This window comes from Arvicanthis niloticus, chromosome 24 (assembly GCF_011762505.2).
Source record: "Arvicanthis niloticus isolate mArvNil1 chromosome 24, mArvNil1.pat.X, whole genome shotgun sequence".
Taxonomy (NCBI): Eukaryota; Metazoa; Chordata; class Mammalia; order Rodentia; family Muridae; genus Arvicanthis; species Arvicanthis niloticus.
The window spans coordinates 27,545,863-27,573,512 of NC_133432.1; the positions used below are offsets into that span (position 1 = coordinate 27,545,863).

The 27,650-nt window shown below is 50.4% G+C and overlaps 1 protein-coding gene and 1 long non-coding RNA gene across 3 annotated transcripts; both read left to right on the forward strand.

Moving 5' to 3' along the window:
- Positions 1-296: 296 nt before the first annotated feature.
- On the forward strand, positions 297-2,060 carry LOC143437950 (uncharacterized). The gene is made up of 3 exons (XR_013107103.1): positions 297-672; positions 1,504-1,693; positions 1,779-2,060. It is a non-coding gene; the product is annotated as an uncharacterized LOC143437950 (long non-coding RNA).
- Positions 2,061-4,123: 2,063 nt separating this feature from the next.
- Positions 4,124-27,571, forward strand: Ephb4 (EPH receptor B4). Of its 2 annotated transcripts, none has more exons than XM_076923296.1 (17): positions 4,124-4,649; positions 7,937-8,007; positions 8,129-8,416; positions 11,497-11,893; positions 14,120-14,275; positions 14,888-15,220; positions 16,174-16,325; positions 16,962-17,127; positions 18,311-18,413; positions 18,823-18,887; positions 19,006-19,119; positions 19,951-20,198; positions 22,674-22,889; positions 23,847-23,996; positions 25,196-25,389; positions 25,571-25,726; positions 26,557-27,571. In XM_076923296.1, the coding sequence occupies exons 1-17, from the start codon at positions 4,598-4,600 to the stop codon at positions 26,684-26,686; spliced, it is 2,991 nt and encodes a 996-aa protein (XP_076779411.1). In that variant the 5' UTR covers positions 4,124-4,597; the 3' UTR covers positions 26,687-27,571. The 2 variants fall into 2 exon arrangements, with proteins under 2 accessions (XP_076779411.1, XP_076779412.1); XM_076923297.1 differs by having other exon boundaries at positions 4,126-4,649; positions 16,201-16,325.
- The last annotated feature ends 79 nt before the right edge of the window (positions 27,572-27,650 follow it).

Below are 27,650 nucleotides of genomic sequence, written 5' to 3' on the forward strand. Positions count from 1 at the left end.
AAAGCCATGGTGGCACATAAGTGTGACCTTCGCACAATGGGGAAAGGGAGGGAGCATGGACAGAGTCCCTAAGGCTCTCAGTCCAGCCAGTGCCGCCATAATAGAGAGCCCTAGACTCAGTGAGAAGTTCTGTCACCAAACACAGGGTTAACAGCAATAGAGAAAACCACCTGTGATCAGCTTCTGGCCTCTGCATGCAAAGAAGAGCGCACATGCGTGCAACACACACACACACACACACACACACACTGAAAACCACCACTAAGAAAAATTCGTTTAAAGTGGCGGTATTCATTAACCAGGGCCAGGGAAGCGGCAGACAGGTGAGGGGCGCTGTAGTTTAAACTGCAGGGAACTTTGGACTCCACAGGGTTAAGTGAGTCAAGAGAGGAGTGGCTAGGCTGAGGTAGATGTGGGGTAGATGTGGGGACTTCATGGAGGCACATAGCTCGTCTGTTCTCTGCAATTTCAAATGTGCAGGAATGTTTGCCCTGCTTTGTTCTTATCGATTTTTGGGTTTCGTTTTTATTACGTTTGGGGTGTGTATGTGTGTGTCTGTGGGTGTGTACTCACACCACAAGTGTGTATGGAGATCAAAGGACAACTTTGTGGGGCTCTCTCCTACCTACTGCGTGGTGCGGTGCGTCCTGGAGCTCCAATTCAGGTCATCAGGTTTGGAAACAAGCAAGCCCTTTCATCCCTTGAGCCAGTTTGCTAATGTCACTTTAGTCTGTAAAGTGTTTTGTTATGACATTTCCATATGTATACGTTAGTCAGTTAGTCATTATATTCTTCATTCTTATTCACGCCTCCTCCCCCCACCCCACCCCCGCCCTCCACCCTCCCTTCATTTTTTTTTTGAGACAAGATTTTACTGACAGGCCTAGAACTCACTAGGCAGGGCAAACTGGTCTCAAAATCCCAGCAATCTTGCTTCTGCCTCCGGAGTGTCCGGGGATTACAGGCCTGTACCACTAAACCCAGTTTACATATAGGAAAAGCCTTATCTCTGTGAGGGTTCACAACAAACTGTCACAATGGGAATGGGACTCTTAGGCCAGGGTTCCGGCTCAGTGGGGAGAGAGAGAGAGAGAGAGAGAGAGAGAGAGAGAGAGAGAGAGAGAGAGATTGCTTAGCATGCCTGAAGCTGTGTGTGGGGGGGTGTTGGGGAATGGTTAATCCTGAGCACCCCATAGATCTGGTGGGATAGTGTATGTCTCTAACTCTGGCATTCAGGCCTTGGAGGCAGGAGGATCAAATGTTGAAGGTCATGCTCAACTGTATAAAAAATATTGATGTTCGTTTGCGCTAGAAGAAAAAAAAAAGACTCCTAATGTTATTTCTACTCAGGGAGACTACATATATATGTACGACTGTCTGGTCTTTCGGTGTGGGAGAATACCATACCGCTGTAGGCTGGAAACATAGGTGACTGTTAACCCTGGCAGTGTGAAATCAGTGGAGGGCTCCATAGTTTGTTTTGTTCTCATTTTTTTTTTTTAGATTATTCCATTTTGTCTTATGTGCATGAGTGTTTTGCCTGCATGTATGTCTATGCACCACATATGTTCCTGGTGCCCACAGAAGTCCAAAGAAGACATTGGATCCTCTGGAACTGGAGTTACAGATGCTTGCAAACCAGTACATGGATGGTAGGAACCAGATCCATGACATCCTTGGCAGAAAGCAACAGGTGCCCTTCACTGCTGAGCCATCTCTCCAGCGCCTTAAAAATTTTCGTAATCATATTTTTTTAATTTATATATCCATTGCGTTAGGTGGGAGCCGGTGAATGCCACAGTTGCTCTCGTGGTGGTCAGATGACAGACAACTTCTGGGTTTCTCCTTCTACTATGTTTATCCTGGAATTCAAACTCTAGTTGTCCGCTTGGGCAGCTGACAGTTTTACCACAGAGCCATCTCTCTGTTCCTCCAAGTGCCCTACTACTGAGAAGGGAAAACAAAAAAGGTTTGAGATTTGGTTGGGTCTCCTTGGGACAAACATTGCTTCTGGGCTAACGGGAGTTCTCACCTGAAGCAGACAGCTGAGTAACTTGGTGCTGGCAGCAGAAGCCTCTGGTGGTCCAGAGAGTGGAAGGAATGACCTCATACACACAGGATAAATGGAGGGTGCTTCCTGACCAGGGGAGTAAAGACCTCGGGCGTCACTTGCATGGAAAAGGGAAATCACGGGATTTTCACCAGCTCTGTGTGTGTGTGTGTGTGTGTGTGTGTGTGTGTGTGTGTGTGTGTGTGTGTGTGTGTGTAAGTCTTGCAATGAAGTCTGCAACTTGGTCCCGCTTTCCTTCCATGTTATGGGAGTATGACCACATTGGAGCTATGCACGGATGAGGATGGAACTTAGGGTTTTCTGGGCGCTGGAGAAGCTGTTTTCCAGACTCTGCTGATAGCAGAGAGGCCAGCCCAGAACTCATTCTTATTGATACACTATCTTCCGTTTGTGGGCGAGTCTGGTGAGCTCTTTCATCTTTCCAGCCGGGTGCCCTCAGCAGCACCTTTCTCAAGGCTGCTTGTCTTCTCCACTGTCGAGGCGTTAATCTTCTCTGCATACTAATGAATTGCTTATCCCACTAAATGTGAAAATTTTAAGCAATCAAAGGCTTGGATAGGGCTTCTGATGGTGGCTCCTAGCGTGAGAACAAGCCTTGACTCAGAAAGACTTAGGGGGACCCGGATGCAGAATGATAGCTGCAAAAAAGGGGGTGTCTTTGGATAAGAGAAGGGGAGCTTGAGTCTGCATGGGGAAGGAGGAGGGGACTCCCAGAACTAGCCGGTCAGCCTGGCTCCAGCCAAGCCGGCTGTTTCCTGCCCTGGCTGACCCCCCACCCCGGAGCGGGGACCCAGGCAGGGCAATGAGGAAGGGCAGGGGGGTGGGGAGCACTACTTGCCGCAGGAAGATAAGTGCACGGGACAAGAGGTCATCACGGGTCTCCCGCGTTCGCAGGGGGGTGGTGGGGGGAGAGGACACGGTTGTGCTTAGGGTATTTGGCAGACTCCCAGGTGCCCCAGACTCCTACCTCAGAGTTTCCAGACCCTGTACTAATTACATTAAAGTCTCCTTACTGCAGCCCTTACCGACTTCGGTAGCGGCACCTCTCTCACCCACCCATCCTGCGCCCCGCACAACCGGTGCCCCGATGTAGATGGGAGACCATCTTTCCTGGACCCTCCCCTCAAACTGATGGATGAGAGGGGTTGCTAGCAAATGAGAGGAAGGGCCCTCCCAGCCATCCCGAGGGCCCCCAGGAGCCAGACAGGAAACAGCCTCAGGAAAGAGCCACAGCGGTCCCTACCCCCGCCCTGGAGGTCAAGGCTGCCAGCGGTGGGGAAGTGTCCCCCTCCTAAAAAAAAAAAATGAAATGAGGTGTTACGGAGATTCCTCACCCTCTCTGACATGCCTGCCTTTTATTTACATTTTCTATGCTTCTTTGAGTTTCAAACCACTTTCTCCAGGGTTGGGCTGTCCGCAGAGTGGATCTCCAGTACTTCACGTGTATGCAACGATTGTGTGAGCGCTCGCTCCGGAGATATCCGAGCTGTGATTATTATTGGGAGGTCCACTGGGAAGCTCGCCATACCCAAAAGCAAAGTTTTAACCTTCTCCTCCCAAATGCAATCGCCTACTTCAACTAGATGGCAGGGGGCGCATCCAGATGTAGAATCTCAGGTCCCGCTGCAGGGTCAAAGCAGGCTTTTTGTGTGGGGCGTGCACATTTACGCACAGATCTATGAGGCCTGCTGTGTTCGAGCCAGTCCGGAGGGTTCCTGGGCTACTGCCCCAACATGCACAATCAGGGGTAGTAGGCACGAGACACCCAGCACCTCTGGACAGTCCCTAAGTTCCACACATGCCGCCCCTCCCCCTCTTGCAAACTTTCTCCTAACTTCCCGACAGGCTCAGTTCGGACGCCCCCCCTCCCCAATGAATTATTCAGCAGCATAGGAGCCAATCAGCTCCCCTGCCCACCCACCTCCCAGAGAAGCCCGGGCTCCAGGGTGTTGGGAGATGGGGCGGGGGAAACTCTGACACGGGACTGTCTCCGCCTCCTGTGCGCCCCTCCCTCCTAGGCCAGGCGCCGCCCGACTCAGTCTCGACTCGGCCCAGCCCTAACCTAGCCTGTCTCCCTCCCTCCTGCTCGGTTCCCACTTTGGCTTCCACCCTTCTTGACCGCGACCGGCGCACTCAGCCCGGCGGCGCGAGAGCCACCAACCACTCCAGGGAGCGAGGGAGACCGCGAGCAATCGGCCCACCCCAACCAGCCAGGGCGGGACCCCCGAAGCCCCGGAGGGACCCTTAACTCTCAGCCACGTCCCGATCTCCGCCCGCCCAGCGACGACCACTGCCAGGACGTCCCCCCTCAAGGCTGGCCTCCCCGCGCGCGCGCGCTGCGGCGGGGACGTGGGGGCCGCACCTGAGCGCGGGTGCCCGGCGTGCCTGCATGGGCCATCGCTGAGAGGCCCTCGACGGAAAGTCCCAGCAGCAGAGTCGGTGCGCACTCGCCCAGGGGAGGGTCAGACCTGGGGGGGCCAGGGCCCCCCAAACTCGGATCGTATTCAGCCAAAGTGAGGCGGCGCCATGGAGCTCAGAGCGCTGCTGTGCTGGGCTTCCCTCGCTACTGCTTTAGAAGGTGAGTTTCCTTGGGGGTGCCCCCTGTTCTTGGGGTCCCCAAAGTTGTGCCTCAGAGTGCAAAAGCTGGTCTCTCCCAATTCGAACTCCGGCACCCCTTAAACACTTCGGACCAATAGCACTAGAGCGGGAGGGGGCGGGGAGGAGGCGGCCTGGCGGGGAGTGGGGTTTTTCTTTTGTTTGGGAAAGAGATGGAGTCGAGAGCTCAGACCCGGGAACCTTCCCTTACCCAGCCTTCTGAACTCTCAGTCCTGATGCCAAAGGCCCTTGACAGCCTTCCTTTTCCTGTCCACCCTCATGCTCAAAAACTATCCCCCAAAGTTTTTATCCCCTCTCCACCTCTGGCCAAACTCCAGAGGAAAGTTCCTGAAGGGGCACTTGCAGGCGAGGCAGACCCCAGCTAGGCCGTAAAACGACCCCCACCGCCAATTCTCTAGCATTCACACCTGGACTCCACAAGCAGACCCCAGTCAGGATGGCCCCATCTGCAGCCCCAACGCCCAAATGGCTGGCCAGGCCACTGACCTCGTGCAGACTCTCTTTCTTGTTTTTCTCAAGGCTGTACCCCAACCTTTTAAATGCCATTTAGACTTCAACTTTCCCCAAGGCTGTGGCTTTCTTCCAGTCATGCAAGCCCGCAGACACTGCTTAACACCGGCCTGTGTCGCCCTAATTCACCCCAGCTGGCCACCTCCTAGCCCTCCTCAGATTTCTGTTTTTTTTTTTTTTCTCTTCTGTATTCCTCTCCAAATGACTCCCTCTTCAGATCTGTGAGCCCCTAACTCCACAGTTCCTCTTGGGGCTGCACAGGACTCATAAAACCCTCTTCCCTGCCTCCCTAATCTCTTTTCAATGAATTTGCCCCCCCCCCCAACCTCCCTCGCTGCTTAGAATCAAAGGAGTACCTGGGGAGTGGGCCATGGGAGTGGGGGAATCTTTTGCTGAAGCAGTGGAATCAAAAGAGTTTTGAAAATCCTGCTCCCTCTAGGCTGGGCAGTGCTGTTCTGGGCTGATCAAAGTGTAGGAATGGGGTGGGGGTGAGGAAAGGCTTTGGGCTCCAGGAGAGGAGGAAGTCAGATGGCCAGAGAACCCATGAAGTGTGTTTGGAGGGAAAGATAGATGCCAACAGGAAATGCCCCTTCTCACGTGTGCGTTACCTGGATGGTTCTCCAGCCCCTCCCTACACCTGTACCAAGCACGTTTATTTTACTGTTATTTTGCCCTGCAAGAAGCCAGCTTTTGTTTCCCTATTTTCACAAGTGACAAACTGAGGCTTTAGAAATAGTTTATCCAAGGCCACAGGCCCTAAAGAAGGTGTAAACTGAGAGATGGGGCGGGGGAGGGGACGACCCGGAAATGGAGCCCTGGAGGGATTGGAGGTGAGAGGTGGGTCTGGGAACTGGTGGACTGAAGTGAGCTGGAGGCAAACAGGTGTGATCTAGGTGCAGGGAAAGTGAGCGTGAGTTCAGCTTAGCCTGCTGAAGAGCAGCCTGTTGCACAGACAGTGTGTAAATTGGAGACAGGAAAACGCTATCCAGGCTGGAACAATGGAGGGTGGAGACGGCAGCCTCTATCCACCCCCTTCCCAGAACCATGGGCATCCTGTCCCCAATGTGCTCCGCTGTCTCCTGCCACCCAGGAGAGGGGCCCCTAGGCTTTGCCTCCAGCTGGTCAGGTCCCCGCCTGCCCCCTACACACAGAGACATCACTGGGAACTTTGAGGCGATGCCTCCTTCATCCACCCTGTCTCTGGCACTCCTCTTCCAAAGCACCAAAGGGAAGGGCGGGACCTGGTCCCAGGTGTTCTGCTGGCTCCCCTGGAGGCCCACTCTTCACAGCATGCGATTCCCAGACTTCTGCCCCCCTCCCAGGTTGCCCTAACTTCCACCAGGGGATTCCCGGGTCCTCCCTCCCCTTTGTATTGCCAGAGGTCTTTGCTTTCTCCTAATCCCTTACTGGGTCAGCACCATGTCTGCTCCCCTCAGATGATCCCAGAGCCCTGCCAGGTGTGTTCACACACAACCCCCCACCCCTAAACTCTCCTTTTTTCTTTCTCCTAACCAAGTCCAGATGTGGCGAGGCCTCTGCTGGAGCCTAGAGGCGGGGGAACCCAAGAGTCCAGGCTTCTAGAACTTACTTCTCTGGTGGCAGCAAATGGGGGAGGTGCTTTGCCTCAGGCAAGGGCACCACCTTGAAGAAGGATTGGGGTGTCTGGTGTGAAAAGGGGGCAGGGACTGGGATGAGGAATAGAGTTGGGATGGAAGCCAATTTTGGCATGTAGGAAGGGAGGGAGTGTGGAGCCTAAGATTGGTCTATAGAAAACCTCAGCCTGTACCACAGTTCTCAGCCCCAGGGGGCAAGGCCAGGACCGGGGTTTGTTGGTTGGTTTGTTGGTTTTTTGTTTGTTTGTTTGTTTGTTTGTAGACAAGATCTCACGTAATTCAGACTAGGCACAAACTCACTATGTGGTGGGGTCTGGTCTTGAACTCTTGATCTTTCTGTCTCCACCTCCCAAGTGCTGGGATTACAGGAATGTGCTACCAGGCTCAGAACTTTCTTTCTTTCTTTTCTTTTCTTTTGCGATGTTAGGGGTGAAGCCTAGACTGACCACACAAAGCAAGCACTATAGCTGAGCCATCCCCTGCCTTCCCTGACCCTCTGGCAAATGCTGAGATTCAGTCCAAGAGCGACCTTCTTCTTCAGGCTTCCTGAGTTGTGTGCACTTTTAACTTCCAGCATGGATTGCCCTCATTTTTCTGGGTACAACCCCTCTGGGGAAACCTAGAAGCTGTCCAGTGTTCGCCTGCTGCTGATGGGAGAGTCGACACTGGGAATGGGGTTTACAAATCTTAGGGCAGTCAGTTGGTAAGGGGTTCATTAGGGAATGCTACCTCCAAGCCTGAGACCTGCTTTAAATTCTCAACACACACACACACACACACACACACACACACACACACACACACACACACACACACGACTTCTTTATGTGAGGTGGGGGACAAAGGAAGGAAGAGAGTTCTCTTGTGCAGTGGTACTTGGGTCATACTCAGATGACAACTTATGAAGGCTGGCTTTCTTCTTCCATCATGTGGGTCCCAAGGATGAAACTCAGGTCTGCGGGCTTGGCGGCTAGTGTCGCTATCTCCTTGGTCCAAGAGAATAAATGTTACCACCTTCTGGAACTAGAAAGACAACTCCCTCTTGTTCCCGTTTGTTCCCAGCAAGCTGTTGGCCCTACTTCTTGTGCATACCTCCCCAAGGGCTGACTTTGTCTCTCTGTCTTAGAGACCCTGCTGAACACAAAACTGGAAACGGCGGATCTGAAATGGGTGACTTACCCTCAGGCAGAGGGCCAGGTAAGAGCTGGAGGGGAACTGAGGCAGGAGGTTGCACAGAAACACTCCGAGATACTTGTTTCCTGTAGCTACTCTGACCCTAGCTAGAGGTCCTGACTGACAGCTTCCCGTCTCTGCACAGTGGGAGGAGCTAAGCGGCCTGGATGAGGAACAGCACAGCGTGCGTACCTATGAAGTATGCGACATGAAGCGTCCAGGGGGCCAGGCACACTGGCTGCGTACTGGCTGGGTCGCAAGGCGAGGTGCTGTCCACGTGTATGCCACCATACGCTTCACCATGATGGAATGCCTGTCCCTGCCGAGGGCCAGTCGCTCCTGCAAGGAGACGTTCACCGTCTTCTATTATGAGAGCGAAGCTGATACTGCCACGGCCCACACGCCAGCCTGGATGGAGAACCCCTACATCAAGGTACCATAGTGGAGCTTAACAGCCTTTCTAGGGCAGTTGGCGGGGTCGATACTAGCAGTTAAGTCTAGGGTGAGAAGAGGTGGAGGTGTGTGTGGATAGAAGGGAAGAATACAGGTGAACTGCCTCTTCTGTGTAGGGAGGTCTAGCCTCATGCTGCTCTCACAACATCTCTGCAGACATACCTATTGACCCACTCACTGCTGGGCCCTTCTGTACCCCTTTGCATGTCTGTCAATATAGGGGCCTCCCACACCCCCAGATTTGTATATTAAGTGTATGAGCGTTTTGTTCCAGTGTATGTTTGTGTAGGGTAGGCATCCTGGAATTGGAATTACTGATAGTTGTAAGAACTGTCACATAAGTTCTGGGAATCGAACCCGTGTCCTCTGTAAGATCAAGTGCTCTCAACTACCGAGCCATCCCTCCAGCTCTGTCTTGTAAATTCCAGTTTCCAGCGCCAGCCACACCTTGCCTCCCTAAAAGTTGAGCTATTGCTGCACTACCCAGACTGGCTTTGAAACAACTTGACTCAAAGTAATCCTTGGGTTCATCTCCTCCACTTTGTTAACCCAGAAAGGTACCAAAGCCTGGGCTTTGAGGGCAGAGGGAACCCTGAGCTAGCCTGAAACACCTGATCCTCCTGCCTCCACCTCCCAAGTGTTGGGATTACAGGCGTCTAACATCGTATCTGACATCCTTCCAATATTTTTTATGTGTTTATGTGTGTATGTATGTGTGTGTGTGTGTGTTTACATACGTATATATTGTGTGCATGCATGCCACAGTGATAGTCTGGAGGTCAGTCAGAGACAACAACTATCAGGAGTTGGCTATCTCCTCTCACTTGGGTTCTGGGCACGGAACTCAGATCCTTACGCTTGGTGGCAAGCACTCTTTACCTCCCCGGCCGTCTTACCAACCCTGTTTTTTGCTGCTATTGTTTTTATTATTATTATTATTATTATTATTATTATTATTATTATTATTATTAGGTTTATTGATTATTTTATATGTGTGGATATTTTGCCTGCATGCATTTATGGGCACCCCATGTGCAGGCTTGGTGCCCAAGGAGGACAGAGAGGGTGTCGGATTGCCTGGAGCTGGAGTTGAAGGCGGTTGTGAGGTTGTGAACCACACTGTGGGTGCTGGGCATCGGGTCCTCTGTGAGGAATCCATGCTCTTGACTGCTGAGCTAGCTCTCCAGCCTTCGTGGTTTTTCTTTCTCTTTCCATTCCTTCCTTCTGTTTTGTTTTTTAAAAATTTCTCTTTCTTTCTTTTTTCCTTTCTTTTTTTTTTGTTTTTTTTTTTTTTTGTTTTGTTTTGTTTTTTGTTTTGTTTTGTTTTGTTTTTGAGACAGGGTTTCTCTGTGTAGCCCTGGCTGTCCTGGAACTCACTCTGTAGACCAGGCTGGCCTTGAACTCAGAAATCCGCCTGCCTCTACCTCCCAAGTGCTGGGATTAAAGGCGTGCGCGCCACCGCCCGGCCTTTCTTTTCTTTCTTGAGATAGTGTCTCTCTTACTATGTAGATCAAGCTGGCCTTGGATTCAGCCTGCCTCTTGAATGCTGGGGTCACAGGCATGTGCCACCGTGGTCTGTTTTTTGTTTTGGCTTTTGTTCATATATACATCTTAAAACTTACTTGTTTTTATTTTCTGTGTCTGAATGTTTGCGTGCATGTGTGAGCCTGTGTGCCATGTACATGCCTGGTACCTACAGAGGCCAGAAGAGGACGTCAGAGCTCCTGGAACTGGAGTTACAGACAGTTGTGAGCTACCATGTGGTGCTGGGAATTGAACCCTGGGTTTCTGCAAGAGCAGAAAATGCCTTTAACTGCTGAGCTGTCTGTCTAGGTCATGTTTGGTTTTTGAGACAAGATCTCGCATATAGCTCAGGCTGACTTCAAATCCTTACGTAGCCGAGGGTGACCATGAACTCCTGCTCCTCCTGCCCACACATCCCCAGTGCTGGGGTTTACAGGCGTGAGTTAGGTGAGTGAGACTCAGCCCAGGGCCTCCTGGGTGAGCCAACTTATTGATTTATTTATGTGTCTATTTTACAAATCTTCACCCAGAACTGGTTATTGATTTCCCATGGAATGTCAGCATCTGAGGTGAGAATCTTAGCCTGGTTCCTGCCCTCCATGGTCATCTGTCTATGATTCTTTCATTTCTCCTTGGCTCTGAGGACATGGCGCAGGTATCTACGGATATCCCCAGAACAAATGAATCACTGGGAAACCGAGACAGGGCAAAGATGGAAGAGGTGGAATTCAGCGAGCAGTAGTGCAGGGGTGAGAGGTGCAGATCGAGCTGGGCAAGTCGCTCAGTTGTGAGCACTGGCTTAGCTAGCACTCACAAAGCCCTGGACTGGTCCGACATTGCCTAAATAAGTAGACTGGTGCCTGCCTATCATCCCAGCACTTGAGAGGTGGAGGCAGGAGGATCTCTGCTTAGTCTATAGAGTTGTGCCAAGGACAGCCAAGACTACAGAAACCCTGCCTTGGAAAAACCTTGACTACCTAGCAAGTTTGAGACCAGCTTGGACTACAGGAGACCATATATTTTGTGTGTGTGTGTGTGTGTGTGTAAATATATGCATATACACACATATACATGTACATATATGTATATATGAATATGTTATATACGTGTTAGATATATGTATGTGCATAACTATATATACATATATGCATATACATTTATGTATGAAATACACATATGAATGTGTATACATGTGTGTAAATATATACATGCACATATGTATATATACATGTATATATGTATAAATATGCACACACTTTATATACATGCCTGTGTATATAATATATACATGTATGCATACACATGCATGTATATATATTATATATTCTATGTATACATTATATATAGTCTCTATTTTCTCTCGCTCTACACACACACACACACACACACACACACACACAGAACATGTATCATGGAAGGTAGAAAGAAGGTTCTCCACAGGAGCTGAGATGGTTGAAGGGATCTATGAAGAAGGTTGTCCACCAGATATCCCAGAAGACCTGGGACAGTGGTGGTGAGCCTGGGTTCTCCTGGCAGGTAGACACGGTGGCCGCGGAGCACCTGACTCGGAAGCGCCCTGGAGCTGAAGCAACAGGAAAAGTTAACATCAAGACGCTGCGCCTGGGTCCTCTCAGCAAAGCGGGCTTCTACCTGGCTTTCCAGGACCAAGGAGCCTGCATGGCTCTGCTCTCCCTGCATCTCTTCTACAAGAAGTGCTCCCGGCTGATCACGAATTTGACATACTTCCCGGAGACGGTGCCTCGGGAGCTCGTGGTGCCGGTGGCAGGTAGCTGCGTGGCCAATGCGGTCCCTACCGCCAACCCCAGCCCCAGCCTCTACTGCCGGGAAGATGGTCAGTGGGCTGAGCAACAGGTCACAGGCTGCAGCTGCGCGCCAGGGTACGAGGCTGCGGAAGGGAACAAAGTATGCCGAGGTGAGAAGGGAGTACCCAGGAGGCTTACCTGTCTCAGGCGGGGCCAGCCCGCAGTTCGTCCTGCTCCCCACTTAGGATTTGGGCTTCTCTTTTTCTCCAGATTTTATTCTTAGTAGAGTAGAAAGTGGTATTTAGAATTCTGTTGATTCCGTTGATTGACTGATTGGCTCTAGACTCCAGAGCACAACATTCGGAGTCCATTCTCTCTTCTACCAAGTGGATCCCAGGGACGGGACTCACGGGCGCCTCTCTCCAGCCCTCGAGCCGAGCCTCCCTACTTTAAGGGATAGTGACTGAGCAGCTGAGATACCTTGTTGGGTGGTGGAAAAGGACTTTCTGATCTCCGTTTTATTTTATTTGTTGTGAATTTCCTCTCATTTGCTGATATGAGTTTGCCTCTCCATCCCTGGAATTCAGCTTGTTTGTTTTTTGTTTTTGTTTTTTTTTTTCCCCTGTACGAGCTGACTTACACCCTCAGCCTTGTGTGGGGTGCTTTGGGGTTTTGTTGTTATATGTTCATCATTATCTTTTAAATGCAGGTGCCGGTGATTCAAACTCAGGTCTTCAGATTTGTATTTCCATTCGTTTGATTTGTTTAGAGATTTGCTTATTTCGTGTGTGTTTGTTAGGGGGCGCGGCCTGTGCTGTCAAGGCCCTCGCGCGGTCAGAGGTCAGCTTGCAGGCACTCGGTCGAGTCATTAGACTTGGTGGCGAGCACTTTTACCCCTTGAACCGGCTTGCCGTCCCGTAAATGACTCCATTTTCACAAATGTCCACCTAAAATTAGCCAGTCATTACTTTTGGAATGTTGGCAACACCCGTGCCTTTGGATTGGGATCTGAGGTTTTACATACCATCCTAAACACGGGACTTTACAGAGCCCATTCTGGGCGCTGCAACAAGCTAACACATCGTGTTTGCTCATGACTTCGGTGCCCCGGAGGTCCTAAGGCCATCCGCTGCATCTCTTGGTATTTTGTTTGTGGTTTTTGTTTTTGTACTAGGATTAGTTCTTGATTTATAGCACAGGCCGCTGTCCAGCTTGTGAACTCCCCGCCTTAGCCTCCTGAGTGTATTGCTATGACTGGCTTGTAGCTTTAGTATTTTTGGTGTTGTTTGTTTGTTTGTTTTTGGTGTTGTTGGTGGTGGTTTGGTTTTTGTTTTTATAATTTAAAAAGATATATATATATTTCAAATGGTTTGTATACTTGAGGTTATGTGTACATGAGGCACCGTATCTCCCCTGGAGCTGGAATTACAGGCTGTGCTGCCGTGAGCCACCCAAGATGGGTGCTGGGAGCTGAACTCTGCTCTTCTGCAAGAGCAGTCAGTGCTCTTAACCTCTGAGCCATCTCTCCAGCCCTTATTTTTGTTTCTGAGAAGCAGAGTCTCACTATGTAGCTTAGGCTGGCCTTGAACTTGCCTCTGGCTTCCAAGTACTGTCTGTAATTATAGGATGGGAAAAAAAAAGTCTGACTTCTACCTCTCATGTGTGCTTCCTTAATGCTTCACACGTCGTGTGTTAGCTGTCCTGCTTTCTTTTTTTTTTTTTTAATTCTATATTTTTGTCAGTGTTTGTTCAAAATTATTCTGATGGCTGGGAATGCGGTAGAGAGCTTGCCTGGTGTGCACAAAGCCCTGGGCTCCATCCTCTCCACCTTTAAATTGGAGGTGGTGATGGTGCACACCTGTAATCCCAGCTCTTGGGAGGCAGAGACAGATAAATCAGAAGTTCGAGGTTATCCCTAGCTATATTTGGAATTTGAGGTCAGGATATATAAAATGCTGTCTATAAGTCAATTAATGAATAAAATATTAATGAGAGGCTTTCACCAGCCTGCCGTGGTCAGGGTTAGGCAGAGTGAGGGATGACCCCCTTCTTCCTCTAACTGTCCAGTCTCTCATTCATTCCTAAGCCCTGCATGCAGGTTTTGTTTTTGTTTTGGAGTTGGAAGATTTTTTTTGTTTTTTAAGTTAAATTTTTTTTTAAACTTTATGTGTGTGTGTGTGTTGCCTGCATGTATGGATATATGTGCTGTGTTTGTGCCTGAGGTCATAAGGGGACACTGGATCCCCTGGAATGCTGCTTGTGAGGCACCTCATAGGTCCTGGGAACTGAACCCAGATCCTGGAAGAGTAGCCAGTGTTCATAACCACTGAGCTATCTCTCTGGTCTTTAGTTTAGTTTTGTTTTTTTTTGATAGACATCTTTGTTCTCTCCCTCAGCCTGTGGCCAGGGAACCTTCAAGCCCCAAATAGGAGAAGAGCCCTGCCTGCCGTGCCCAGCCAACAGCCACACGAATAACGTTGGGTCTCCCGTCTGCTTGTGTCGGATTGGATATTACCGGGCCCGCTCAGACCCCCGGAGTTCACCTTGCACCAGTAAGTTTCTGTTGTCCAGGATTGAAGGACATCTGATGTTGTCCTGTGTGTGGTTCATTGGGGAGAGAGTGTATGGACTCCCCACACTGTCCCTGATACAGTTTTTGTTGCTGTGGTAAAATAATTCATAAAAAATAAAAAACATTAAGGAAGGAAAGAATTTATTTCAGCTTAACTCCAGGTTGTAGTCCATTGGCATGGGGAAGTCAAGTCAGGAACAGCCAGTCATATCAGTCATGAACAGAGAGAAATGAATGTGCCCATGTTTGCTCAACTGTTTGCTTGCTTGTGCTCAGTTTGATTTCTCTGTTCTCACATAGTTCAGGACCCACTTCATAGGGAATGGTGCCGCCCACCGTGGGCTGGGTTCTACTTAACTTAATCAAGAGAATCCTGTACATACACGCCTATAGGCTAACGTAACATAGACAATATCTCATCAAGACTTTCCCCAAGTGGTTTTAGGTTGTGTCAAGTTGCTGAAGATAACCCATCACAGCCCCCAAGCTTCTCAGCTTTAGCCTCACCTCCAACACTTGGGAAGATTAGGGTGACTGTCTGTCCTTTATGGTAGTCCCCTCCTACCCTCTACCTGATTCTCTTTTCCCATAGCCCCACCCTCTGCTCCAAGAAGCGTGGTTCCCCAACTGAATGGCTCCTCCCTGCGTCTGGAATGGAGTGCTCCCCTTGAGTCTGGAGGCCGAGAGGACCTCACTTATGCTGTACGCTGCCGAGAGTGCCGTCCTGGGGGTTCCTGCTTGCCCTGTGGGGGCGACCTGACCTTCGACCCCGGTCCTCGAGACCTGGTTGAGCCCTGGGTGGCGATCCGAGGCCTGCGTCCTGATGTCACCTATACCTTTGAGGTTGCTGCTTTGAATGGTGTGTCTACCTTAGCCACCGGACCACCTCCTTTTGAGCCTGTCAATGTCACCACTGACCGTGAGGGTAAGACTAGGGGACAGAAAATAATGATTATTAAAAGTAATAGAGGGGGTAATATGACCAAAATATTACATGTTCATATGGGAATATCATAATAAAGCCTTCTGTGCAGTTACTATGCTTTAATACATTTTAAAAGAAGGAGAAAAAGAAAGAAAAAAGCAACAGTTAAAATCGTAATTTCAGTATTTGCTAGTCAGAGGCAGAAAGATCAGAAGTTCAAGGCCAGCCTGAGCTACTACTTGAGACTCTGCCTCACAGAGGGAAAGTAGGTCTTGGTTACTGACTCTGCCTCTTGCACTCTGGGATTACAAGTGACTGCGATGTCTGCCTATCATCTACCTGGGTGCTGGAAATCCAGACTCTTGAACACCAGGCAGTTTGCTTACTGAGCCATTATCCTGGACCTACATTAGTTCTTTTACGTGTGTGTGTGTGTGTGTGTGTGTGTATACAGCAGCTTGCTGTGTAGCTCAGGCTAGCTTCAAACTCAGAATTCTCTTGTCTCTGCTTCCAGAGTGCTCAGAGGGAATTATTGTTTTCAAAGATGTATTAATTTATACACATGTGCCTGCATGCATTTGTATGAACCATATGTGTGGAGGTGCCCAAGGAGGCCAAATGGGTATCGGGTCCCCCAGAACCTCAGTTACAGGCTGCGGTGAGCTACTGGATGTGGGTGCTGGGAACCAGACCTGAGTCCTCTGCAAGAGCAGTAAGTGCTCTTAACCACGGAGCCGTCTCCAGCTCCCTCAGGATGAGTTCACACAGGTATTAGAAGAGGATGCTAGACATAGCCTATGGAGGAAAATTAGAGGAACAAAACCGTAGGGTTTGTGGCCTGGCGGTGGTAGAGCATTTGTCTGGCATGTGTAGGGCCCTGACCGCATCCCCAGCACTGTGGGGGTGCGGGTAGGCAAGAATTGGAAATGGTTAATTGCTAGACTTTGCAGCAGGGCGCATTGGGTTTCTTTCTCCTGCAGTGCCTCCTGCAGTGTCTGATATCCGAGTGACTAGGTCATCACCCAGCAGCTTGATCCTGTCATGGGCTATCCCCAGAGCACCCAGTGGGGCTGTGCTGGACTACGAGGTCAAGTATCATGAAAAAGTAAGTCTAGGCTCTGTCCCAGGTAGGAGGACTGGTGGGCATTGAAGCAGAGCTGAGATACCTGGTTTTGAAGGCATCTGGTGAGCCTTGCAGTTTCAGGTTGACTCTATAACCACAGGCCAGCCTTTGGGCTTCTCTAAGCCTCAGTTACAGTTATCTGTAAAATAGTTATAACATATAAATAAATAAATAAATAAATAAATGTAATAAATATATAAACAATAAATAAATATATAAATATAAAATTTTATTTGAAATAAAGAAAATTAACAAATATATATACATAAATAAAAACAGTTACATACCAGGCACATAGAACCACTGTAAAGGGTTGTCAGAATGGCTCAGTGGTAGAGCCCCTGCCTAGAATCCTCCAGTGAGGGGTTGGGGGCGTGGCTCAGTGGTAGAGCCCCTGCCTAGAATCCCCCAGGGAGGGGCTGGGGGTGTGGCTCAGTGGTAGAGTGCTTGCTTGGCATGTGGGATGTTTAGGTTTGAGTTCCAGCACCTAAAGAGAAGACACTAAAGCTGCTACAAAGATTAGATGTTGCCACGTGGTAGGCTAACGTGGGAGTGAGGGGGAAGAAAAGCAGCAGAGAAGGGGGACTACCTAACGGCCCATTCCTTCCTCCTGCACAGGGCGCAGAGGGCCCCAGCAGTGTTCGATTCCTGAAGACATCAGAAAACCGAGCTGAGCTCCGGGGGCTGAAGCGGGGAGCCAGCTACCTGGTCCAGGTTCGTGCACGGTCCGAGGCTGGCTACGGTCCCTTCGGCCAAGAGCATCATAGTCAGACTCAGCTGGATGGTGAGTTTGGGGTTTCTGGTGGAATTTAGGAGGGTTGCCCCTATCAGGCACGGCTTGCCTCAGTATCGGCAGTCATCTGCCTTGCTTTTATCCTTCAATGATAAGCTCAGGCCAGCAAAGACAGCATAGAACCTAGAACAGAGAAACTAAATCCATGCTTTGGCTGTGAAGCCTGCTGGGCTCTTATCCCTAGCAGAGGCTGAGCCATGAGCTCCCCCTTCCTATCTCCAGTAAGCTGAGAAAAGTCATCCACCCTCTGTCACGGAGTTCTGAAATAAAGTGAGGTAGCCCACGCTTTTTTTGTTTTCGTTTGGTTTTTCTTTTTCTTTCTTTCTTTTTTTTTTTTTCGAGATAGGGTTTCTCTGTGTAGCCTTGGCTGACCTGGAACTCACTCTGTAGACCAGGCTGGCCTCGAACTCAGAAATCCGCCTGCCTCTGCCTCCCAAGTGCTGGGATTAAAGGCGTGCGCCGCCCGGCTCGTTTGGTTTTTCGAGACAGTGTTTCTCTGTGTAACCCTTGCTGTTGTAGAACTTGCTCTGTAGATCAGGCTGGCCCCAAAATCACGGAGATCTACCTACCTTCTGCCTCTCAAGTGCTGGAATTAAAGGCACGCTTCAGCGCTGCCTGGCTTAACACCATACGTTTTTGAACAGCTCCATGATTTTTGAGACAGGGCCTTGCTATGTAGCCACGGAGATGTTCCTGGAACTTGCAAGGCTGGACTCAGAGTTGAAGTGATCCTCCTGCCTCTGCCTCCCACGATTACAGGTGTATGCTATCACCTTTGGACTCTCACTCAAATAAGATTTTCTTTGTTAAGGACACCATAACATATCATCAAACAAAATCAAAATGTCCCTGGAGGGGAGCTGGCTCAGCTAATCAAGTGCTTGCCCGGCAAGCATGTGGGCTTACGTTAGTTACAACTTTTTTTTATGTGTGTGGTCACCTCCAAGTGTGTCTCCACACACATTCACACACCAACAAACAAAATTCCCCCAACTTCACTGACAGTAACAACGTGTAGACACTTACTCCATTGTCCTCAATCTCAGCTCATTAGTCGCCCGGCTCCTACTGAGCTGAGATGGGAGTCAGCTCAGGAGACCTCAGATCATTGCTTGATGGTGGAGTTTCGGGGGAATCAGGAGCTCTCATCTTTGCCTGACCTCTTCTCCCACAGAGAGCGAGAGCTGGCGGGAGCAGCTGGCGCTGATTGCAGGCACTGCGGTTGTGGGCGTGGTCCTGGTCCTGGTGGTCGTTATCATCGCAGTTCTCTGCCTCAGGTAAAGACTCTGGCCTGCAGACTCCCACGGGTAGCCACCTGCTCACACACCCTAGGGCAGTGGTTCTCAACCTGCCTAGTGATGCAACCCTTTAATACAGCTCCTCCCGTTGTGCTGGCACCCAACCGTTAAATACTTCATTTGCTTCTTTCATATAAATCTGCTACTGTTTCGAATCGTGACATAAATATCTGATACCCAGAATATCTGACATAAGACCCCCGTGAAAGGGTCGTTTGACCACCTCTGGGGTCTCGACCCACAGGTTGAGAACCACCGTCATATCGCAAATCTTCCTGCCTTTCCCACTGGTCAGTTCTCAATGGAAATTTTTCCGGACCCCGACTCCTTCATTCTCTGTGGGCATAGAGATATGTGACTCAGTTTACTTCTTTTCTCATGGCTACAGGAAGCAGGGCAATGGAAGGGAAGTTGAGTACTCGGATAAACATGGGCAGTATCTCATCGGGCACGGTATGTGGGACACAGGCAGGGGGAAAGGAACTGTGGGTAACGGGACACCTTGGTCCAGAGGAATTCACCCCCCCCCCCCCCCCCCCCCCGGTTGCTGGGCTTCTGTGTGACTCTTTAGGTACCAAGGTCTACATCGATCCCTTTACTTATGAAGATCCTAACGAGGCAGTGAGGGAGTTTGCCAAAGAGATTGATGTCTCCTATGTCAAGATTGAAGAGGTAATTGGTGCAGGTAAGAGGAACAAGCCGGAGAGCTTCCGAGGTGGCTCAGTCAGTAGAGCATCTGCTGTACAAACAGGAAGACCTGAGTTCAATCCCCAGACCCACATGGAAAAGCTGAGGACATCAGCATATGCCTGAAATCCCAGCACTGGGGGAGGGGAAGTTGGGGGAGGGGTGGAGCCAGTGTGGGGGGCCCGGAAGGGACACGCAGAGGGTCTGTGGTCCTCATTGGTCAGCCCATCAGCCTAGCCAAACTCTGGGTTCAGTGAGAGACCCTCTCTCAGAAAATCAGTGTATTGCTGGGTGTGGTGGTATGCATCTTTAATTCCCATACTCGGGAGAAGAAGCAGGGTACTCCCTTGGTTTGAGGCTAACCTGGTCTACATAGCAAGTTCCAGGCTGGCCAGGGCTATAGGATGGCTCAGAGGATAAAGGTGACTGCAGCCAAGGCCGATGACCTGTGAGGGACCCACATGCCGGGAGGAGAGAACTAATTACTGAAAATTGTCCTCTGAATGTCACATGTTCATTCTCCCACGCATGTACATGCACATGCATAACCATAAAATATAATTACGGAAAAAAGGTGAAAGAGATACAAGAAAACACCAGCTGTTGACTGGCCGCTATCACATTCACACTTGCACACACATCCACAGGAACATGTATATGTTCACATGTTCAATATGCGTGCATGCGCTCGCAGACACACATGCACACGTGCACACGTGCACATGCACACACACACATACACACACCACAAAAGTAGAAGCCTGGGCAGTAGAAGAAAACAAACGGGTCACAACAGGAGAAAAACTGACCCTCTGCATTGTGACTGAAGGTGAGTTCGGTGAGGTGTGCCGGGGTCGGCTGAAGGCACCCGGGAAAAAGGAGAGCTGTGTGGCCATCAAGACTCTCAAGGGTGGCTACACGGAGCGCCAGAGGCGTGAGTTCCTGAGCGAGGCCTCCATCATGGGTCAGTTTGAGCATCCCAACATCATCCGTCTCGAGGGTGTGGTCACCAACAGTGTGCCGGTCATGATCCTCACAGAATTCATGGAGAACGGAGCCCTGGACTCCTTCCTGCGGGTGAGCCACCCCTCCCACCTTCACAACCACTGAATATTCCCGGAGGGGCCAGAGTGTGTGTCGGGGGTGAGGAGTCAGGGAGAGCTGGGCTTAGAAAACAGAATAAAGCAGAATTCAAGCCTGCAATCCTAGCATTGCAGAGGCAAGAAGCTTGTGAGTTTACGTCAGCCTGGGGATACACAGCCAGTTCTAGGCCAGCTTAGACTGTATTGCAAGACTCTACCTCCAGAAAGAAAAAAAAAAAAAAAAAAGCTAGTTTCAGACATGGAAAAAAAATCAAACCAGATCTTGAACAGTGACTGAATTATTTGATTGACTTATTTTTTGTACATTACTGGAGATTCAAACCAGGGTCTCATATAGGCTCCACAACCTCTCTATTCTAGAGCCACAGACCCAGCCCCTCACTGGGGGATTCTAGGCAGCCTTCTACTCTCTGAACTGCATTCCCACCCTGCCTTTCTGTTTATTCTTCATTCTGAGTGTCTGTGTACATTGGCTCTCTACTCTAGGCCCCGAACATGCTTTCCCTCATCTCTCAATTACCTCTTTCTCTTCTGCAATCTTCCCTCACACTCATCTTCCTCACTGTGCAACAGGACCTTCACAACAGACTCCTGTGTCGATGTTGAGGGGTCGCACTGTCCTTTATGGATCTGCCTCAGCATCACAGGAGCCTGGTGGTCTCCCTCGAGGGACCCATGCAGTGTGTAGCACAGCTCCCCTGTGTGACCCAGCCACAGACGTCTAATGTCCAATTTATCAGGACATCGGAGAGAGGGTTGGTTACAGGAAATACAGGAAAACAAGCTGAATGACTATAGGGAAGAAGCCGTGGATCCAAGGGACAAATGTTACAGCTCTTCAACTTGTCAGTCTCTATCAAGGATTCTCTAGGATTTAGGGAGATACACGCAAATAACCAGTATGCTGCCTGTCATCCTAACTACTGGGAGAGTGAGGCATGGGATCGATCACAAGTTCATGACCAGCCTGGGCAAGTTAAAGAGAATCTGTCTCAAAACAATAAGGGGGAAAAAAAAGACTATGATGTAGATTCATGGTAGATTGCCTATGCAGAATCCCTCCAGTGAGGGGCTGGGGGCGTGGCTCAGTGGTAGAGCCCCTGCCTAGAATCCCTCCAGTGAGGGGCTGGGGGCGTGGCTCAGTGGTAGAGCCCCTGCCTAGAATCCCTCCAGTGAGGGGCTGGGGGCGTGGCTCAGTGGTAGAGTCCCTGCCTAGAATCCCCCAGTGAGGGGCTGGGGGCGTGGCTCAGTGGTAGAGCCCCTGCCTAGAATCCCTCCAGTGAGGGGCTGGGGGCGTGGCTCAGTGGTAGAGCCCCTGCCTAGAATCCCCCAGGGAGGGGCTGGGGGCGTGGCTTAGTGGTAGAGCCCCTGCCTAGAATCCCCCAGGGAGGGGCTGGGGGCGTGGCTCAGTGGTAGAGTGCTTATGAGGTTTTTTAGGTTCAGTTGTCATCATTATAAAAAAAGAATGCAGATTTTGGATGCACCCTCCTTGTCCTTCCCTCCAGAGCTGTAGCAGGTGGGTCTCCTGCATCCGCTTAGTTTTGTTATTCTGGTTGGTGTTGCTGTGAGGGCAAAAACATACCAAGGTTGGGGAGGCACCAGACCTCGTCTTTGTCACCATGTTCATCCGTTTCTTACAGTTCTCTTGTGTTCACACGCAGTTGATCTGAGGCCTTTTCCCATTGACAGGCAGCTCAGAGAGTACACTCCTAACTGGCCCAGCTCTGCCCATTTCAGGACTTCGTTAGAATAAAAATGTTAGTTGAAGCCATTAGTGATGGCTTGCATGTATAATCCCAGAACTTGGGAAGCTGAGCCAGGAGGATTGCCACAACTTTGGGCTGCTTTGGGCTACATCTCAAAAATAAATAAATAAATAAATAAATAAATAAATAAAGTAAATAATTTAGATGTGCTGATTAGAAGTGGAACATGGTGGTACATGCCTGTAAGCTGAGGCAGGAGAATGAACATTTCAAGGTCAGCCTGGGCCGCATGGTAAATTCCAAGTTAACCAGCTGGAGATATATAGGGTGACCTTGTCAAGAAGAGGGCAGATTGAGATGTTGGAGGTGGGCTTTAGAAGCAACTCTTCATAATACGGGAGTGGTGAGCATACATCTTTAAAATGAAAGAAAACCGGGAGGCATTCAGTGCATACAGGCGATGGTTCATGCCTGTATCCCCAGCGGTTGGAAGATGGGTGTAGGCGGACTGCTGTGAGTTCTGGGCCACCCAGGGCTATCAGCAAGACTTTGTCTCAAAAGCAAAAACCAAAGTATGAGGTATGAAAAACTGTGCCTGGGTGTTGCTATAGCCCTGGGGGGGGGGGGGAGGGAATTTAGGAAGATGGGCAGATGCGTGACGGCTGTGGTGACGGGAGAGGTGAGGAGGTTAAGCCACGGGCGATCCATCCTCAACAAGCCTTTCTCTCCTGTCTCCTCTACAGCTGAACGATGGGCAGTTCACGGTCATCCAGCTGGTGGGCATGCTGCGGGGCATCGCCTCAGGCATGCGGTACCTGGCTGAAATGAGCTATGTCCATCGAGACCTGGCTGCTCGCAACATCCTGGTGAACAGTAACCTGGTCTGCAAGGTGTCCGACTTTGGCCTCTCCAGATTCTTGGAGGAGAACTCTTCTGACCCCACCTACACAAGCTCCCTGGTGAGCCTGAGGCCAGGGATAAGGATTTGCATGGGGAGGTGGGTTGGTTGGAGAAAGCACAGGCAGAACAGTATTGGCAGCTCTGCTCCCGGGGAAGAATACAGGTGCCGGCTGAAGGAAAACCGGCTTCCGATGTGTGAGGATACAGATGTGAGGATACAGCGGTGGAGATGGGAGATTGGAGGCCAGGAAGAAAGGAGACCAGCTGGGAGGAGCGGTAGCTGGGATGACACCTGTCATTCCAACGCAAAGGAAGTTGAGAGAGGGATACTGTGTGATGGTAGCTAGCCTGGGCAATCTCGGTGGATCCGAGCTTGAAAGCAAAAGAAAACCAGATGCAGTGGTGTGCACCTGTAATCCCACCACAGAGAAGGTGCAGGCTGGAGGATCAGAGAAATTCATCTGTGGTTACATAGGGGGTGAGGGGGCTAGGGAGCTGGAGGGGCGTGTGTGGGCGGCACCTGACTCTGTTTCTAGAAAACATCACAAAACAAGAGAGAGGGATGCATGTGGGGACTTCCAGCCGGAAGTCGGGGAGAAATGCAGAGCTGGTAGTGATGGAGTAGAGGGGCAGGGGGCGTGTCTTAGTTTCTTTCCCTTTGGCTGTGCTAGAATACCCCAACAAAGGTAACTTAAGATAGGTTTAATTTGAGCTCACAGTACACGGTGACAGAGCCAAGGCAGCAGGAACTGGAAGCAGGTGGTCGGTCACATGGCACCACAGTCAAGAAATAGAACAATTAATGAATGCCTGCGGCCACCTCACTTTGTCCTATTGATTCAGTGCAGGAGCCCAAGCCCCGGGATCCTCTTTAAGATAACCTCTCTCAGGCACTGCCACAGGCTCGTCCTTTAAGAGTCTAGATTCTGTCAGGTTGACAACAGTATCCCTCATGGATGATGTTCCCGGTTCCTGCTGCTGCCTGGGTTCACCTTTTCCGGCGGTTTCTTCCACAGGGAGGAAAGATTCCCATCCGATGGACTGCCCCTGAGGCCATTGCCTTCAGGAAATTCACGTCTGCCAGTGATGCCTGGAGCTATGGGATCGTCATGTGGGAGGTCATGTCTTTTGGGGAACGGCCTTACTGGGACATGAGCAACCAGGACGTAAGTGTTCCAAGATCATACCAAGATTCCTTGGGTATTCTGTCAGGATAGTCTATCGTGTATCCTGCTGGATATTCTATCAGGACAGTCTATTGTATATCCTGGATACAGGAGTGGGGGATAGGGGTCCCAGACTCTTCCCCAACCGTGTGTGTGGGCACAGAGGGGTGATGTTTGCATCCAAGACTTGGCTGCAGGGACTACGGGGCAGATAACTCAGCGAGTACATTCCTTGCCATGCAAGGATGAGGGCCTCCATAGCCCCATTGCTGGGGATGTCAGGGACAGACATATCCGGGGAATTTAACTGGCCCACCAGGATAGCCAGGCAGTCAGCTCCAGCTTTAGTAAGAAACATTGTCTCATTAAAACAAGGTGGAGGGGCTGGGAAGATGGTCCCATAGGTAAAGTGCTTGCAATGCAAGCATGAGGCCTGGAATTCAGATCCCGAGCCCTCGGGTAAACCTCAGGGAGATGCCAGTGCTTGTCTGTAATTCTGGCACTTGGACGGTAGAGATAGGAAATCTGGATCAAGCTAGACTAAGAATCAATAAGCTCTGGGCTCAAAAGAGAGACCCTGCCTCAATGAAGAAGGTGGAGAGTGACTGATGAGAAGACACCTGATAGTAACCTCTGACGTGCGTGTGTGTGTGCGTGCGTGTGCGTGCACACACACAGAGCCACCCATGCACATTACATGTGCAAGCAAAGGAAAGTGAAGAACTGGAGTGTAACTCAGTGGTCCTGCTGGCAAGACTGATGACTTGAGTTCAGTCCCCAGAATGGACAGAGTGGAAGGAAAGAACTGATTCCTTCAAACAGTCCTCTGCCCTCTACACATGCGCACACCAGCTTCCACGCACACCAGCTTCCGCAAGTAAACAGATACATTCAGTTTAAAAAGAAGGTGGAGAGCGATGTAGGAAGACACCCTCCATTGGCCTCTACCTCCACACATGAACACACACACGGAGTTGGATGTAGCCATGTTGGATTCGGGGATGGGTGGAGGGCAGGGTTGGGAGGTTACACTCTGAACTGACGCTCAAGAGCTGCAGGGGTGGGGTAGGGGAGTGTTGCCAGCCAAGGCAATTTCCGTCCTTCTGGGACTCAGGGATCTATGTTTTGGGGTGCCCCTGGTGCCTTTGGTGAATGGTTCTCTTCAAGCCAGCTTCACCCAGTCCTCCTTGTCGCTGCAGGTGATCAATGCTATTGAACAGGACTACCGGCTGCCCCCTCCTCCAGACTGCCCCACCTCCCTCCACCAGCTCATGCTGGACTGTTGGCAGAAGGACCGGAATGCCCGGCCCCGCTTCCCCCAAGTGGTCAGCGCTCTGGACAAGATGATCCGGAATCCCGCCAGCCTCAAAATCGTGGCCAGGGAGAATGGGGGGTAAGGGTTCCAAAGAACAGCCCTGACTCGGCCACAACCCAAGAGCCCTTCTAAGTGGCCCTGGAGTATCCGTCCCTTTGATTGTCTATGGATTGGTCCGTGTTGGTCTTCCCAAAGCCCTCTGATATGATAGCTGTCTGACTTAGCATTTCTCTCCATCTTTATCCTCCACACCTCCCAGGGCCTCACATCCACTCTTGGACCAACGGCAGCCTCACTACTCTGCTTTTGGGTCTGTGGGCGAGTGGCTTCGAGCCATCAAGATGGGAAGATACGAGGAAAGTTTTGCAGCGGCTGGATTCGGCTCCTTTGAGGTGGTCAGCCAGATCTCTGCAGAGTAAGTGCAAGGGACCACAGTGGGGGCACAGAACTTAGATGGTGCCTGGGAACATCAGGTATAGGAGGCTGAGTCAGACCCTCAGGTTCAGTAGGGATCTCTGAGTTCAACTTCAAGGGTTGTTAGTTACATTGGTGGCCTAGTGCTATGCCCAGAGCCACCCACCAAACAAATCAGGGCTGAGGCCAGCATCCTCCCAGACCAGCAGTGGCTGGCTAGTGTTTGTTCTGGAGCCTCCTTGAGCCTGGGTCATCTCCATTCCCATTTCCAGCCTGTATCTGTCTTTGTGCTTCTATCTACATTCCAAACGAGGCTCTCTCAGTAATGTGTCAACTCTGGCTCTCTTTTCCCACCCATAAAAGGAGAGGACGGGACTGAGATTTGGAAATCCCTTCCCAGCTTTGATGTTAAATGGTTTTATGATTCTATCAACTCCCAAATAACTGTTCTCTTGCCTGTCTGTACTTGGAGTGCCTCCTTCCTCCCTTCTCTGGTTCTCTCCCAAGGCCTTTGCTTACCCCAGCTTTGGATATGGGAGGAAGGCACAGGCTTCTGTCAGGAGGAGGTAACTGGTAGTATCCACTGTGCTCCCAGCTCCTGGGGGCTAAGGCAGGAGTTTTCAGTTGAGGTAGCATGGGATCAATGCTTTATCTCAAATAACCAGTTAGTCTCTGCATTTGCTGTCCCCTAAGTCCTCTTTGAGGACTTTCTCTTTCCTTCCTCTACTGAGGCTGCTCGGTAAAAGTTCAGTGACTACTCTTGACATCCTCTCCTATGGGCTTCCTGATTGGCTGGTCCCTGAACTCATCTAGCTTTCTGTTTTTCCACAGGGACCTTCTCCGAATTGGAGTCACTCTGGCAGGACACCAGAAGAAAATCTTGGCCAGTGTGCAGCATATGAAGTCCCAAGCTAAGCCAGGAGCCCCTGGTGGGACAGGAGGACCAGCCCAGCAGTTCTGACTTCCAAGGACTCACCGCCCCAGAGCCATGGCCGAGCCTTCTTTCCAGGGGCAGAGTTGGGTGGGGACTCAAAAGATGAGCCCCTCTCCCTCACCACAGCTTCCCATTGGATTGCACTTTGAACAGAGGAGGTCGGAGCTGTTAATCCTGGAGACCCAGGATTTGGGGAACTGTGCCATATGGGATGGGAAGAATCACACGTGTGCCTTGGCGGGGAACCCCAAACTCAAGAGTGAGTCTTTTCCTCAAGACTGGGCAAAGAAACATCCCCACGTCTCTAATCTCCCAACTTCCCAGAGGGCTCTCTTCCCAAGCGCCTTCCACCTCAACGGGCATGTCCCTGCAGACCAAAGAGAAAGGGTGACCAGCCTGCCAAATTGGGAGTGGAAAATGCCATCCCAGGAGGCAGGAAGGGGCTGTCAGTACCCAGTGATGTAATCATTGGATTTTGATGTCCCAACTTGCTGTCACCACCAAAGGCAATCATTTCTCCCTTGTAAATGCCCCTCCCCTCATCTGCCTTCATATTGAAGGTTCTGAAGTTTTACTATTTTTTATTTGGTTATTTTTTCCCTCCCTTTCCCACCCACCCCCCTTGTCCAGATTTTGTGCATTGAAGGGTACCTGGTTCCACTATCTCCTGTTGGGAATAAGGACCCATTGGTATGTTCTAGAAACAGTGCCTTAGACAGTTCTTCCTCCTTCCCTCCTCCCAAGTGCCCCCAAGCTGTATTATGAGTGGAGGGGAGGGAGGTGAGGTTGTAAAAGGGACAGGAAGATGGTGGCAGTCAACAGAGGCAGACAACGGTGCTTGGAAGGGGGGTTCTTAAATTATATTTAAAAAGAAACTCTTTTTTTGTATAAATAAAAGAAAATGGGATATGTCTCAGTCCCAAGGGTGACTGGGAGCTGGGATAGACCAGATTTCTGAGAATAGGGGACCTCTAGGGGTCTGTATTTGAAG